The sequence below is a fragment of the Zalophus californianus genome, chromosome 5 (assembly GCF_009762305.2).
Source record: "Zalophus californianus isolate mZalCal1 chromosome 5, mZalCal1.pri.v2, whole genome shotgun sequence".
Taxonomy (NCBI): Eukaryota; Metazoa; Chordata; class Mammalia; order Carnivora; family Otariidae; genus Zalophus; species Zalophus californianus.
Window position 1 is genome coordinate 25020043 of NC_045599.1, and position 16338 is coordinate 25036380.

Sequence of the window (16338 nt, forward strand, 5' to 3'; positions counted from 1 at the left end):
CAAACCTAGAATAAAGATTGCTAGATACAAGGTCATTATAAAACAACTATATTTCAATATTTTAGCACACTATTTTTAAAAAGAACTTAAAAAGACACTTCACCAAAGAGAATATCCAAATGGCCAGTAAGTATTTGAAAAGATTCTTATTTGCATTAAGTCATTGTGGAAATTAAAATTAAAACCAGAGTAAGGTACCACATTTGTCACAATGTATGAAATGAGAAAACTGGAAAATATTAAGTTTGGCAAGGCTGATAGGAGTGTCCCTTCTGTAAACATTGGAAAAAAAACAGGCTCACTAAGCTGCTGCAGGGGATGCCCCTGGGGTGGCCAATCCCTCGTCTTGGTTTATCAAATGCTTCTGGGGGGATGGGAGGAGGTGGTCCTGAGGTGTCCTTGTGGACTAGCACATCCTTTAATTACAGGTCCCAGGTCGCCAATATCAGACAAATACAGTAAACGCGCATTACTTTCCTAGGGCTACCATAGCAGATCCGCAGGACTCGGGTGTCCTAATTAAAACAGGCCAGAAGTCCCAATCAGGGTGCCATTCAGAGGTGTGAAGGAAGAATCTTGTCTCTCCTAGTCGCTGGAGGCCGCTGGTGTTCTTTCACTTGTGGCTTCTCCTCTCTGCCATCCTCATGCTGCCTTCTCCACAGGTCTGTTGTATCTAGTCTCTCCCTTAGAAAGACACTTGTCTTGGCATAAAGGGCTCATCCAGATAATCCACCGTAATCTCATCTCAGAATGCTTCATTACATCTGCAAAGACCCTTTTCTCAAATACAGTAACATTTACAAATTCTAGGGATTAGGGCTAGATGTTTTTAAGTAGCCAGCACTCAACCTACTGCATTTGTGTGTCGAAGTAAAAGAATGAACCAGGGACACTTGTGCAGAGATGGTCAGGGGAAGGACTGGCCTGGGGAAAACCTGGTGTATGTGCTGGGAGGGGGTTAACAGGGAGGAGGCAGAAGCCTTACCTCTCATGGAAGTAACATTCCCTAGGCACAGAGTGAGAACTGGAAAAATTTTAGGAAGGGACGCTAGAGCAAAATTTCCTCCTTCGCCGAGGTCCTAGGACCTGATCCCCTGAAACTGCTGCATTTCTTGCCACGAGGGGAGCGCTGTGGCAGACCAAGAGAGGTGCCCATTCAACAGCCATTCCTTCCCACTTTTATTTTGGGGCCATCGATGGCTCAGCTAGGAAAACTCACTTCCCAAGTTTCTTGCATCCACTGGTCATGGGACCCACTTCTGACTAGCGAGATAAAAGCAGAAATATTAAGTGCAGCTTCTGGAAAAGCTGCCGTTTTGCTATAAAAAGGGACACACATTTGCCCCTTTTCCCCTCTGCCCTTCCTGTGAGGCCCAGGTGATGTCGGGCGGTGTAAATGCCGCCCCAAGTCCCCGAGAGCACTGTGCACTCGGTCAGCCCCTGGGCTTTCCTGTTCTGAGAGACAAACAAGCCCAAATGTGGATTAGCCGGTGTTATTTGGTTTGTCATCAAACACACTTTTTAAAACCCCAAAAAAGAGATTAGGTATTTTATAGACACTACAAAGTCGAAAATAATTGGATCATTCCTATTTCTCTGGGGACCTAAAAAATAAGGCCTTCACACCAATGCTAGCCCCACACTGGCCCTCTTGAGTGACTGGGTGTAATTATTTTATCTGTGTATGAAATAAAGAGCAGAGAAAGTTAATGTAGATCCTTTATTGATTCCACCAATGTATTAGTAGATATGATAATAATAAATGGTACTTTTACATTCTCTTAACCAAAAATATAACAAATATTTACACTCAGTAAAAATACAAAAAGCATACAGAGGCACTGTCTTTCTAAAAGACATAAGTTTAAGAGGTATCAAAAAATAGGAGACAAACATTGCTCGTTACAGGATACTTTACAATCACTGAATTGTGCAGTATAGTTGCATTTGATTATTACAACTGTGCAGTTTTGTTTTTTTCTGATAAGCTCACATTTCAATTTTAAAAGACCAAGTACAACTGCATTCTGTGTATCAAAAATAAAGAAGCCTTAAAAAAGCACAACAAAAGCTAAAGATGAACTGGGGTTCAAGTTTAAATTTGAAAAGGTACTGTGACATTTTTTTGAAGATTCATCCCTTGGTTCTAGCCTTTAAGGTTAATGCTAAAGGGATACATCTACTTTAATATCACATTTTTTAGAAACAAAATATATCAGAATAACAATTATCATTGTTTTAAGTATACAAGGAAACGCTTTCTCCTCTTCTTTTTATAGGGAAGAGAACACTTTATAAAAATTAGGTTTGTTCTTGGAAATCCTGATTACTGCCACATTTCCGGCCTGGGAGATGCTCAAGGAGGTTATACTGATGACCACAGTGTGACTTATCACCCTCATGAGAAACCAGTTAAGACTTTTTCCTCCCCAAAGATCAGATTCAAAGTAATCATTTGGAGGAAGAATCTACTACTTAAAATAAATCTTTATGGAAGTATATAGTGGATTTACTAATTGACCAAATCTTTCATTATGAACAAAACTGTTTTGTTGAAACTTATCTGGCAAAACTTTGCACTGTGGATTTACTGCTTCAGGAAGTCCTGACGGATTCAGAGTTGAGGTGGGATGAGGGCACTAGTCTCTTCAATAAAGTTATAAATTTATAATAAAAACAAAAACAAAAATGGGGGCTTAGAACTGGAGCAAATACAGGTTAAGGCTTCTCTTGTTCTAGTCATGTAACAAACTAAGAGAAGGCAGAAATGTACCCTAAATTAGAATTCAGATATAAAAATCACAATTCCACGAGTTTTTAGGGGATACACACAGATCAAACTACAATGCATTTGGCTTTAGTTCCTGATCACTGTGATCGGCTTACCCCAACACTCACAGTTGGAGCTAGAGGAAAACAAAGGCAGCTACAAGGTGCAGTCAAAATCACATCCTCTGAATCTGTGCAAGATATTCTCAACACCATTAAGGACAAAGACAGGTAAGGCTCCCATTTGATTTCAAACACCTGCAAATAAACAGATATTGTGCAAACAGCACATTTTTTCTGGGGTAATGGATATAAAATAGAATACCCAAACTTGACAAAAAAGGGGATTATAACAGAAGTATCTTTCATTTTCTTTGTTTTGCCCTGGACATGAAAACACTACTATGTCAATCAGTGAAGGGACATTTTTTTGTTATCAGAGGACCAGTGTTTATAGGTTAAATCACTACAGTGTGACTTTCAAACCAGGACTTTTGATCCAGGCCATTTTCCATGTCAATGGAACAAGAAAGCTATAGAGCCAACTAGCCTCACTCTAACACACCAGGAGGGTGGATTTTTAAGGCTTTAAGTTTCAAATTCATGTTTTTTTTTTTTTTTCCCCAAAGGAATTTTTCAGATAAGCTATTTTTCCTAAAATGAAGAGAGAGTCATTTTGATGGAAAAGACAAACTAGTGCCATTGACCACTTGGAAATAATTTACGATTTTAAAATGAAGGGGATGAGGGGCAGGGTGGGCGCCTAGCTGGCTCAGCTGGTACACGTGACTCTATCTCAGGGTCACAAGTTCAAGCCCCATGTAGGGCGTGGAGCCTACTATAAAAAAAAAAATGAAGGGGACAGGGAGAAAGAGAGGGAAGAGACAGCTAGGGAAAAATGAGAACAAACTCTTGAAAAGGGAAATCACAAACCAGCTAAATCCTATAAATTCACATATGGACAACCATTCAGAAGTAAACCCATCTTGGCTCCATGTTAATCTGGGTAGTGCACATGAATGGCTTTGGCTTTTTTTTTCTTTCTTTTTTTTTTTTGGTAGTCATCACAGAAGTTTATTAAGCTCTCACTTACATTTACATTAAAAAATAATTAAGTTTAAACTTAAGATATAGAAAACACTGTAATTAGTAAAAATATGGAAAGTCTAGGTCATCCAGTAAACAGTTACTGAAATTTTAATTAAATATTTGGGAGCGCCATGCCCAACAGACTGTTAAAAATATGTATCTCTTTACTCTCAAGGGCTAAACTGAGAACCAAGAGAGAATCATTTCCCAACTCCTCTGTCCCCCCTAAAATTTTCAACCACTTATCACCTCGGTGTGCTCATGAGCTTTCTTGCTGGCAGCTGGGGGCTGCAGGGTTGTTCAGGGTTGAACACAGCCTCATGCTGAGATGGGGTGCAGGGGCGGCTGCAGAACATACATGCAGATGAATTCATTTCCATGGTTACACACCAATAATTACATTTCCTTTTTAAAAAAGAATTCCACATTTGAGCAGTGAAAAATTTTTGTTTTGGGTTTCTGCAGAACTCTCCTGAACTCATTTTCTACTTAATGGATTTATACTTTAAGTTAGACGCAGCATGACTTTCACTTCAGAAAGGACTGGTATACGTGTTAAGATAAAATTTCATTCTTTGGAGATGAGGGTGGCTACCCACCCAATCACAGCCTCCCTGTCCCAAAGGACCGATAAGAAAACCCATGGCAGCTTCATTTGGCCTTCCAAATCAGCTGACTGCAGTATCTTCCTTCCTAACTCCTCAACCACAAATGGCTTCCTATCCCACTCAAATGGAGATCGACCCTACATTGCACTGGTGCTACAGATCAAGTTCATCTCTATACAGATTAAGTGTATCATCCTGTAAAGATGACTTCAGTCTGGTCAGACCAGAGACAGTTTAATGGCCTCAAACATAAACATCCGCTAATGACAGCTCCCCAAAACAAAGAAAACCACAAAACTTCAAATAATAAGTTACTTTTCAAATACACAAGAATATCCTTGGTACTGGCAGACATTTTTGAATTTGTCCGTTAACCCAAGCTATGGCTTGGAAAAACTACTAAACTACTATCTTAAAAATAACTTGTTAAAGAAAAATCTATACTGATATACATAGGGAGGACTCTGAGTTTGAACCTGTTCTAGTAACTGTGGTCCCAAGGCAGGTCTGGTGTGCGAAGTGAAGACTGGTTTCCAGGCACAACATCCATAGCTGAGGAAACTCTGCATCTGCAAGGATTCAATAAGAGGAAGCATCATTTGGGGCTAGGTCATCGCTCAGAGTACAGGGAAAGAGACCTCTGGGTCAGCAGCGGCGGCAAGCTGTTCGTTGGCAACAACGGCCTGCGGAATCATGAGGCGCTTCTGCCCACTCCTTCCTCGATGGCTTTCGGTAAACTTCAAGCAGGTCCTCCAAAGGTTACACAGCTGAGACCTGTTCATTTTCTGAAAACAGTAAGGACACCATTAAGTGGTAGATGAGGCTTATTAATAAAGATCAACTTAAAATCTAGTCACCTGCTTAGAAAATTAGTCACTCTCAACAAAGAAATCCTCTCAAATACCCCATCAAGGCCCAGATTTTATTACAACATTATGAGTGCTGACGGCACTGTGGACTGACAGACGGCAATGCCCTACCCGCTTCCTTGTCGCTTCATTACTGCTTGAAGGGATAGAATTTCATTTATTTTTAATAAAGTTGCCCCAGCTGCAGTCAGTCAAGAGTTCCACTGGTAAGAGGAGCTATGCCAACAGCATGATTTCAGGTAATGAGGCACTTTGAAGTTTTCATGCCTTAACGTAAGACGCAGCTCCGCTAAGGTCAAGTGCCTCCTCTCAAAATGACTGTATCAGACTGAGCTGCTGTTGGTCAGATAGAAGACGACCCTATGTGAGCAGGAAGAAGGGTACTGGGCACACAGAAATATGCAGGTTACTCCATTTAAGATATATACCATCATACTGAGGGATTTTTTTTTTTTTTTAACAGAGATTGCTAAGGTATTTAAAAGTAAACATTAATGACTATATGAAATAACAGAGTAAACACCAATTCATGTATTCAGCAATTCATTTAAGACCCATTAAGGTAGTTTGTCAACATACCATCTGCTTCGCTATCTGCATCAGTCACATCTGCTAGTTTAGGATTGGACGGCTGCAAAATATGCCTCTGAGGCTGAGTTACAATCCTCGATGGAACACAGGCCACGGGGCTGCTACCGAGGGAAGCTGGTGGCCGTCTAGAGAGGCTGTCATGCATCATCTTTGACCTCTGCACTGCCACACTATAATCTGGAGGTTTTAGGTGTAGGTAGGGTCCTTCCTTTAGGTCCGCTAAAGAAATCCCCATGTATCCTGGAGGAGTGGGAGGTGGCTCCCTATACCTATCCTCCTTCTTGGGTGAGGTGACACAGTACACTGGCATGAAAAACAAGCAATGGAAATGTTAATGGAAAATGTAAGAAATGAAAAAAAAACATACTGAAACTTATTACAATGACAAAAGAGAACTCAAAAATAGACTAAACAAATATATTTGAATACAGTGACAGCAGATTAAAAATATAATATTTAAAACTTAATATTTAAACTTGTTTTTCAAACACATAAATCACATTAGGTCTTATAAACAAAACTAGAGTGACAGAGAGTTGAAAGAAGGGGCACGGTGACAAGTTCTCCTCTGCAGTGGAGCCCCCCCAATTCAGAGACGGCCGCCTGGCTCTTCAAGGACACCAGCCCTGGGGACGACATGGTCAGAGACATTCTATGTTCTGCTGACTGGGAGGATTTTAGCAGAAATGACATCTGGACCGTCCACCCTGTCCCTGAGACATGAACCATTGCTTTACGGTACTCCTGCGGAAACTACCTGTCGGTCCTGCCATATCAACAACATGAACTTCCCGGGTACAGAAGACCTGATTCCTTCAAGGGACCTACTGCTAACTTCTGATCTGTGACCAAGTGAAAAAGAAAAAAAAAATAGCCATAATTTTAGGAAATCCATCTTAAGTTTCTGTGATTTTCAGTTCACATTCAAAATAATTGTGACTTTAAAAAAAAAAATGACTTAAAATCCTTTTCCCTGCATTTGTAGACCATGAGACAAAGGCAAAGTTTCAAAAAGCTTCAGAAATAGGTTCAAGAAAGCGGAAGTTCCATGAAATTAGACCAATTCCCAGGACCTAAGGGACAAAAGGCTCTGATGACCTTGCTGATTGATGTAACTTTTAAAACACAAACACTACCTACATATGGGCAGAATAAATTAAGAAGGACCACTGATGGGGCGCCTGGGTGGCTCGGTCGTTAAGCGTCTGCCTTCGGCTCAGGTCATGATCCCAGGGTCCTGGGATCGAGCCCCGCGTCGGGCTCCCTGCTCAGCGGGAAGCCTGCTTCTCCCTCTCCCACTCCCCCTGCTTGTGTTCCCTCTCTCGCTGTGTCTCTCTCTGTCAAATAAATAAAATCTTTAAAAAAAAAAAAAAGGACCAATGATAATTCTAATGTTAACTCCTTTTTTAGACAACCAGGTTTGTCCATACTGAAACTTCTACAACTGTACCAGCAAAATCTGCAATGGAGTATCAAGGTCCTACTAAACGATTTCCATTCCCCACCTGAGAGGATGGGGCAGGGACAGGATGGAGAAGTCAGCAAGACCAGTAAGACAAGAATGAAGAATTTAAGCCCAGAGTCATCTATAAATGAAATCAAAGATTTTTAAAAATCTAGTTTCCTAATTGGACAGGAGATTAATTTCATATCCTTGCATACACATGTTTAGATACCCATATAGCAGTTACCCAGAAGGATTTAATAAAAAAATCCTTGGAAAAAAATCAACAAGCTAAAAACCCCAATCTATAACGCAACTTGACAAGTAAAAATGTACTATAAATGTGCTATAAAAATCAGCACATATTTCACATTTTTAGTAATTTAAATTGACTTCATGAATATGTTATACAGTTGATTCAAAGTACAGTCATTCCATATAAATAGAAAAGCAGGGGCTATTATATCTAAATATTTATGTAATTCAATGAAGAAATGAAAAAAATGTACTTGATGGCTAAATACTAAAAGGATACATACAACAAAAAAGCTGTGTGTGGTCAGAATGGAACCTACAACAGGAGTTGGCATACCCATGGACGTGTGCTAGGACGGTATACTGAAAAATATTTTGGACTTCCTTTTTTATCACAATTTTCCTCACTTTTATTACTTAAAAATGTCAGATTCAAAGTTTCTACCATGTATACACAGCAATTGTGGTCCAAACAATTTATGAGGTGACAAAGAGAATAATCCCTTCGTTAGGACTGCATGGTAATACAATCTTTCCTCAATGAAACCAAAGAGATCTCAAAAACAAAACACAAATGAAACTGTTACCTTAATTAATTACCTTCATACCAGCCCTTTCATTTTAATAGGCTTGAATACCTGCCCCCAAACCCTTGATAAATCATCAACTTTTTGAAAATAATTTGTTTGTGGAGGGCAGGAAGAGAGGCTGGAGTGAGAGAAGAAATATTTCCAAGAGTAAAATTTTGGGCCAAGATATCCCAATGCCACTTTTTGCCACTTAATCTCTAAATTCCACAGATACGACAGGGAACAAAGAACTTACCAATCAGGCCCTTTTCTGTACTTGAAGTAACAGTTTTGTAAACTGGGTCAGTGCCATCCTTGGGGTCCAAGCCTTCAGAGGACTCAGGTGCGATGCTCTCCAACACTCTCCGTTTAACTGTCCCATAGTTTGGTTCATGTGTATCAGACAGAGAACTGGAGGAGGCCCAACTCTGTCTCATCTGATTAGCCTCTAGGTTTCCTTTACACTGACCACAAGTTCTAGAACAGCCTTTAGGGCAGGAATAGGGCTCACAGTCAGGGGGTTCAACTTCAGCAATGGGGCCATCCAAATGGGTATGTCGATAAGAGTTCAAAAAATCCCAGCCTTTTGGGTTTGGAAGGCTTTGGAAGTTGTCATGGGAGCTACTTGAACAGGAAGTCCAACTTCCACGACCACTATCCGCTGCTTCTAAAATGACGTGTTCATGAGAAATCTCTTCATTACTCAAAGAAGAGGAGACAGCTAAACTCTTGACGAGAGATGGCTTTGACAAAGTCCACCTAAAAAATTGGGGATACACAATTAAAAGTAATTTACTGGCTTACTGGAAAAACCTTCTTCTGTCCAATCCAAGTATTACTGCCTACAAAAGACTACAAAACATGCATCATAAGTGTTCAATGCCAAAATAATCTTGTGAAAAAAAAAATGACACTGTAATCAATTAATCTCCACTCCTATTAATGTTCATACTTAGCTAGAAATATAGATGGAAGAAACTCAAATACTTAAGCTAAGTTACCTCAGAAATTTTTCCTGAATTGATTTTAAATGAAAATGAAAAATGAGGTTTGAAATGAAAAAAATTAAGTATACGTTTTCGTTCTTGATCAACATATTGCTAGACTCTACATGAATACAGAATAAAGAATTCTCAACTACCTGTTCTCAACCATGTTTGGTTTTTCAATGTAACTCTGAGGTTAGCCTAATACAGTGCCAAGTAAACAGTAACCTCTCCAACCAACTAACAACCGTAAAATGAATGTTATTATTTATAGCAGGGGCCCCCAAATTAGGGCTCAGGGGCCAAATTCAGCCAATGGTATGATATGGAGGAATGGCATGTATGGAGCAAAGCATGGTATTTTACATTTTAAAGAGTTTAAACAAAACGAAAATATTCCAAAGAATTTGAGAGTGAGAAAAATGTACTCTGCAAAGCCCGAAATGTTTACGATCAGCCCTTTACCCTCCTCGTCCCCCACCGGCCCCCCCAACAAAAAAAAAGCTTACAAACCTTTCATTTACAATTTAAAGCAGGTGTGGGCAAACTACAGCCCAAGGCCAAATCTGACCCTTAGTCTATTTTTGTAAGTAAAGTTTTATTGGGACACAGAATGCCCATTTGTTTATGAGTTGTACTGTCTAAGGCTGTTCCAGAGCAAAAACGGTAGGGTTCAGCAGTTGCAACATGGAATTCATGACCTGCAAAGTCTGGTATTATTTAACTTTTAGAGAAAGTTGGCTGACCCTTGGTCTAGAAAATCATAGTTTAAAAACCTTTACAAATTTGCTAATACTTCACTCTATCCTAATTTTTTCATATTAAAGAATACCAGATTTAACAACCATTTTAGAATCAATTTTCTCAAAGATTTCCATATTGCCTGATTCTAAATAGAAAAATACAGTTAAGAAAAACAAAAACCAAAAAACTTTGTGGACTTCTGCTAGCTGATAATTCTTACTCCCTAAATCACACTTTCAGATCAGGGACTGACCCCTACTCCCCCAACCTGTCTACAATGGGTACAGCACTGGGAACACCTCCCATTACACAATCTTTTTGAGCATTCTCTAACTTAATAGCCACAACACAAGAACCACATCCTCCTAATAGCACATTCACTGTGAGCTCTTATTAAATTGAAAACATACATGACAGAAAGTTACTTAAATTCATTTTTTTTCTTTTTTCAAAGATTTTATTAATTCACGAGAGACACGGGGCAGGGGGGGCAGAGGCACAGAGAGAAGCAGGTTCCCCACTGAGCAGGGAGCTCAATGCGGGACTCAATTCCAGGACTTTGGGAACACGACCTGAGTTGAAGGCAAATGCTCAACCATCTGAGCCACCCAGATGCCCGAAAGTCACTTAAATTCAGTAAATACTTTAAAAATGAACACCCATTCATCTTTCAAACTAGCACTTATTTGCATACTCAAGACAGAAGATGCATGCTTGGCCCTCATATTATTTTATGGATCCCCTTGCAACCACCACACGGGGACAGGGATATCATCTAAGGGCAAGTTGGGGAGCGCAGTTTGCAGTGAGTGGCCACTTGGCTTGGGTTTTGTGGTATGAACAGGGGCAACTATATTTACCCAGGGCCAAGTTGAGTATGATCTCCTATCCCTGAGGAGTGTTCTGTCTTTTCCAAAGGCCCAGTGGACTCAGGGACCGCCACAACCTGTGAAGAACACCGTTCATCCTGCAGAGCTGTAGACATGGAGTCAACAGAACAATTGCTCACGATGCTGGATCGTGAAGAAATTTCACTATGGCTGGAGTCAGACAAGTTGTCAGATTTAGCTGACGGTATAAGTGTATAACCTGAACAAGAGAAAACAAGTGATTAAACTACAAAACAAGGAATCAGGGAGGGGGTATGTGGTCAGGGAGAGGATGAAGAAAAACAAAAAAGAGTAAGCAGCAATCTCATTTTCCATCTGTGTAGATATAATGATGCCAATTTCCTAAACCCACTCCCCTACATATCCACTCATCCATCTACCTAAACTGTACCAACCCGACTCCAAATTCAAGCAATACGAAGTCGAAATCCAGTATTACTTAGGAAACTAGTCCAAATGTATATCTGCCCTGGGCTCTCACATAGCTACAAACATTTAATAAAATAAGAAGGCATTAAATGTATTTCAAAATATTAAAAAGCAGACATCTTGAGTTTCTCAACTTCTTTTTAATGCTGTGCCCCCTTCTTGGATTAACATAAATATTTCATGGCCTGATCTGAGTGTCTAGGATACCACCTTGAGGTAAGGGTGGGTGAAGGAGTCAAGACTCCAGAGAAAGAGTAGTATTTTTGCTTTTTACACTACATATACTTACCTCAGATATTCTGCTTATGTCACCTAAGGAGTCTTGCCCCAAGTTGAAAGCAATTATTTTCATATTTTTAAATAAACTGTGTCAGCTATAGATTTGATCTTATACCTGGTTTCCTTTTTCTTCACCAACTTTACAGAATATTGCATTAAACAGCAGAACTGACACATTTATAAACATGTGTCATGAAAATAACAGCATCTGCCTGTTTTAAATTGTTCTATGATTTACTGCACAGCACATACGGCAAGAGAGATTTTCTTTTCCATTCTCTGGAATAAATGGGTGGAGATGGAATGATGTAGAAGCATCTAAAAATAAATCTGCAGCATGACAGTTAAATGTACATAATGTCTATTTTGATAACTGTTAGAAAAGCAAACTTATTTAGAAATAAAAGGAAATGCCATAGTAATCCCAACAAGGAGTAGGTCTCAAAGAAGCAAACAATTATTTTCCTTTTCAGTGGAAAAATGAGGTTCATAGGTAAATGACCATTAGGACAATCCTGAAAAATCTCATTAAGAAAAACTATAGGCTTTATATACACATGTAACTCAAGTCATCAAAGAAAAAATTTGTTGAACACTAACCACATTAAGTAGTCCCAGTAACTATATCAGTGAGAAAAATGAAGAGCCAGAATACGGGTTATTTCTCTGTGGCTTATGGGGCCCTCAGGCACAGGACAAGTTGAGATAAGCCAGGGTTTTGATCTTCTCAACATTGCCATTTCTCAGTGCCCTATTTAGGAGGTGATTGGTCAATTTTCAAGAGGACCAAGAAAATGGATTTGGTAAATTAAAAACAAAAACAAAATATAAAAATTCTTCCTTGAAAGAAAAAAAATCTTTGCTCTTTTAACCTGGGGCATACACTTGCTTTACTGTTTTAAAATTAAATCAGAGGGGGAGACAAACCATGAGAGACTATGGACTCTGAGAAACAAACTGAGGGTCCTAGAGGGGAGGGGGGTTGGGGGATGGGTCAACCTGGTGATGGGTATTAAAGAGGGCACGTACTGCATGGAACACTGGGTGTTATACCCAAACAATGAATCATGGAATACTACATCCAAAACTAATGATGTAATGTATGGTGATTAACATAATAAAAAAATTACATCCCTATGTCTGTTAGATCAGTGTTTCTCAATTACAATCAATTCTAAGAATGACCTGGAAAGGTTACTAGTACATATATTCTTGGGCCTCTTTCTGGCAATTTGAATTTATGAGGTTCGTGGTAGAACACAGTAATTGTATTTTTAACAAATTTCCAAATGATTTTTCATTTGCTATGTCAGACTATCTCCTTTTCCTGTCTGAATCAGAGATTTATATGAAAAGCAAATGAAATAAAAAGTATATGTGGACAAGATACAGTTTCTTGCCTTCTTTTTCCTTTAGCTTGTAAAGTAGTTGGAGTAATAAGAGCAATAAAATTCTCTAAAGCAAAGGTGGTGATCAGATCATTACTGGGGGTTCTAATGCAAAAGTAAATACTGATTTCTAAAAAGTACCTCTACTTATTTCATTCACAGACCCAGCCGCTATCAGCAGGAAATAAAGCCAACTACAGAAAACAAGAGTATAAATTTTACTCACATTAGTAAAATAACATGTACAAATAAGGCACTTTAAATAAATACGACTTTGTTGCTAGAGTACCTTTAACACTAATCATAAAATGCCTATAAATCGTATTTTACACTAAGTTGTCTGCCTAAACTTTGATAAATAACTTAAGCTACATTTACATTAATAAATGAAAACAAGTTTAACACTAAAATTAAGTAAGGATCTCCGTCAGATTGTCTTTCTCCTTTTAGACTTGAATCGCAGTTTAAAGCAGTTTAAAATGTTACGGTTGCCTCCGCTATTTGAATTGAAGATGTCACTCCCTTTCTCATCTTTGATGTTGCTTCTAACATCCTTCACTTTCTCACAGCTTTCTGTAGCTTGATGGTGATTTGCGTCCTCTTTTTTGCTGTTGGCTAGTCTCTCCCTTGAAAGAGTTCTTTCCCTAAATCTTCTAAACAGGGATGTCATTCTTTTTCTGGCTGTGTTCTCACAACTTGTCCTGTCTCTATTCTCCTCAGTGGCCTTCTCGGTCCTGTCTGTTCTCTTGGCTGTGCTCCTGGTAATCTGAAGGATTTTCTTTTGCAAGTAAACCCCACCTATTCCGGGGCAGTTCTGGCCACTGATCTTGGTGCTGGACTCACGGGGAGGGGATGAGGAAGGCCCTGAGAGGCGCAGCAGGATGCTGAGATCAGATAGGATACTGCCAACTGGAGGGAGAGATGCAAAAACCCTGTCATGGTCAATTAATTCTTTCCAGTTAATCACAATTAGCCTGGTTTCTATTATAGAACATTTCACTATTAAAAAATTCAAACATTTTGACAATATTGGAAAAATTGAAATCTAGTAACGTATTTTTTAAAGCACAGAGAGTCTACTATATAGCATAAACACTGCAGTCATTGCAAGACAGAACACAGGAGAAAAATTACCTTAATCAGAATAAGCTGGTAATAAAATATTGTTGAAAGTAAATGAAGCTTGTCATAAGGAAAAATATGACAAGAGTATGAGGTAACCAGAATTATTTCTCAAAAATTACTATGTCTAGAATTTTCAGGCAGATTCTACTAAGAAAAAGCTTGGTAAAAACCATACAGGACACATAAATAGTAAATAAAATGTAAATATTTATAAAGCACAATTTCTGATCCTGTTTATCTCTAAGGGGAAAGGTTGCCTTCTGTTAGCACAGGGGAAGATGAAGGTTAAGGCTGCCTGATGTCTCATTTTTTTAAAGTTCTTATTTCAAAAAAAAAAAGTTCTTGCTTATTTAAATTCCCCTTATGAAAAACATGAAGATAGGCTTATTTCCTTAAGTGTTAGGAAACAGAATTCTGAAGTTCAGCAAGAACCTAATAATGTACTCTTAGTTTAATAATATTTTGGAGGGCACATGGGTGGCTCAGTCGTTAAGTGTCTGCCTGGGGCTCAGGTCATGAGCCTGCTTCTCCCTCTCCCACTCCCCCTGCTTGTGTTCCCTCTCTCACTGTGTCTCTGTCAAATAAATAAATAAAATCTTTAAAAAAAAAATATTTTTGTTCAGTTACAGACTACTGGCAAAATCATGTCTATGGAAAATAAAAGGAAATATAATAGCTGGTGGGGTTTTGAAAGGACATATGTAAGAACAATAAAAAAGTTTTAAAGAAAATAATTTCTTCAGGTTTCTAAGGATCCTAAACATGTTTATGCCAGTCTCCTGAAGCTATGAATGTCAAAGTCAATTGTTGACCACATGATGAAAGTCAAAATGGCAAAAAGACTTCTCGATTCTAGTGGTGGGGGTGGATTTTCCTTTGGGAATGAGAGCAATGGGGAAATTCTTCTTCTCATAAGTCACATTCAGGCAAGAACACCACATCCAATTCAACTAGTTTCCTGGTTAGAGAATTGTCTATAATGGGACCTCTAAACAGCTTCCAAAAGGTGTGGACCGTGTAAAGGTGTTCTTGATAGAGTGCTAAGAGCATGCGGCCACTGTTCATCAGGACCATGTGTGTGACAGGATCCCCCTCTGAGATCTGATAAGGGACACTTCAGATAGGATCATGCAGACAGGAAAGAGATGAAACAGATCCGCATGCCTCACAAAATCATATATGAGCTACATACCACAAGATCAGAAACCTGTGTTATATAATCATACCTGTTAATATTTACTGCTTATATGACCTATTTAATTTCTACTACTCTTTTCTTAGTAAAATTTGAATGAAAATTCTAGCTAGTCTTAGCTATGTGAAGGGGGACAGGGCAGGTTCAATGAAGCTATGTTACCCTGGGGTGGCAGCAGGGAAAAAGACAACACACCTCAATTTACTAAATACTTCTCATCTATTAGGTTTTATAAGTATTATTTCCTTTAATTTTGTATGAGGCCCCTAAAAGAGTTGGTCTTTGTCTCATCTTACAGACAGGAAACCTGACCTTAGAAATCAGTTGGGCGTAGTTACACAACTATAGTGGGGAACAGAGTCAAAATTCAAACTCAGGTCTGACATCATTTACCACATCACTGCCACAAATGTGGCAGCGAATAAAAAGGAACCCTCAAAACTGAGATGAAACTCAGAACATGAGAGCTAAGGAAAGCTCTGGAAGTTTCTCCTTCCTGCTAGAATTCATAAGGTTGTCTTTGCCAACCCCATGTGCCCTCCTGTATTGTGATTATTTAAACACATTAATTTTCTTTTACATCTGTGAAGATGAGGTCGGAACTAAAGCATTTTTTTTTTTTTTAAACCAGGCTAACAAAGTGTGGAGGGGCCAATGTAAGAAATATACACACCCTTTAAAATGCTACACGTGCAGCTACCATGAAATGGCATTTGCATGCACACTACTAGTCAAGACAAAGGCTTCATTCTCAATTATGAAAACATAGGTCAATGAGCAAGACAGATTTCAGGTATTTTACCTCAAGAGGTCCTATGTATGATATAAAATTCATAGGAGTATAGATTATTTTAAATCCTGATTACTAAAGGTAATAATACTCCATTACTAAAAAAAGTAATGTATCAACCTAAACATTTCTTTCCCTAAATTTTGTAGTTGGTTAAAACCAGTTTCTTGTAGAAATTCTTATTTTAAAATACTCCATAGAAACATTTAAGTAATTGGAAATTTGTGTAACAACATCAAGAATCTGCAGAGAATGAAACAACTGTGACTATTGCCTTCATTCTTATCTATGCTTGTCCACTGACAAAGGGTCACACTT

At 38.8% G+C, this 16338-nt stretch overlaps 1 protein-coding gene across 15 annotated transcripts in view; it reads right to left on the reverse strand.

The window, feature by feature from the left end:
* Positions 1–1706: 1706 nt before the first annotated feature.
* Positions 1707–16338, reverse strand: part of RAPGEF6 (Rap guanine nucleotide exchange factor 6) — a 197088-nt gene continuing 182456 nt past the window's right edge. For 11 of the 15 annotated variants that reach the window (XM_035727566.1, XM_035727571.1, XM_035727569.1 and 8 more), the window contains 4 exons: positions 10785–11013; positions 8451–8953; positions 5915–6229; positions 1707–5251 (listed from right to left, as the gene is read on the reverse strand). In XM_035727566.1, the coding sequence (XP_035583459.1) occupies positions 5226–5251; positions 5915–6229; positions 8451–8953; positions 10785–11013 (1073 nt within the window). In that variant the 3' untranslated portion in view covers positions 1707–5225. Of the gene's footprint in view, positions 5252–5914; positions 6230–8450; positions 8954–10784; positions 11014–12585; positions 13820–16338 lie in introns of those variants that run through there. The other 4 variants (XM_035727570.1, XM_035727572.1, XM_035727573.1 and 1 more) reach the window with 4 other exon arrangements.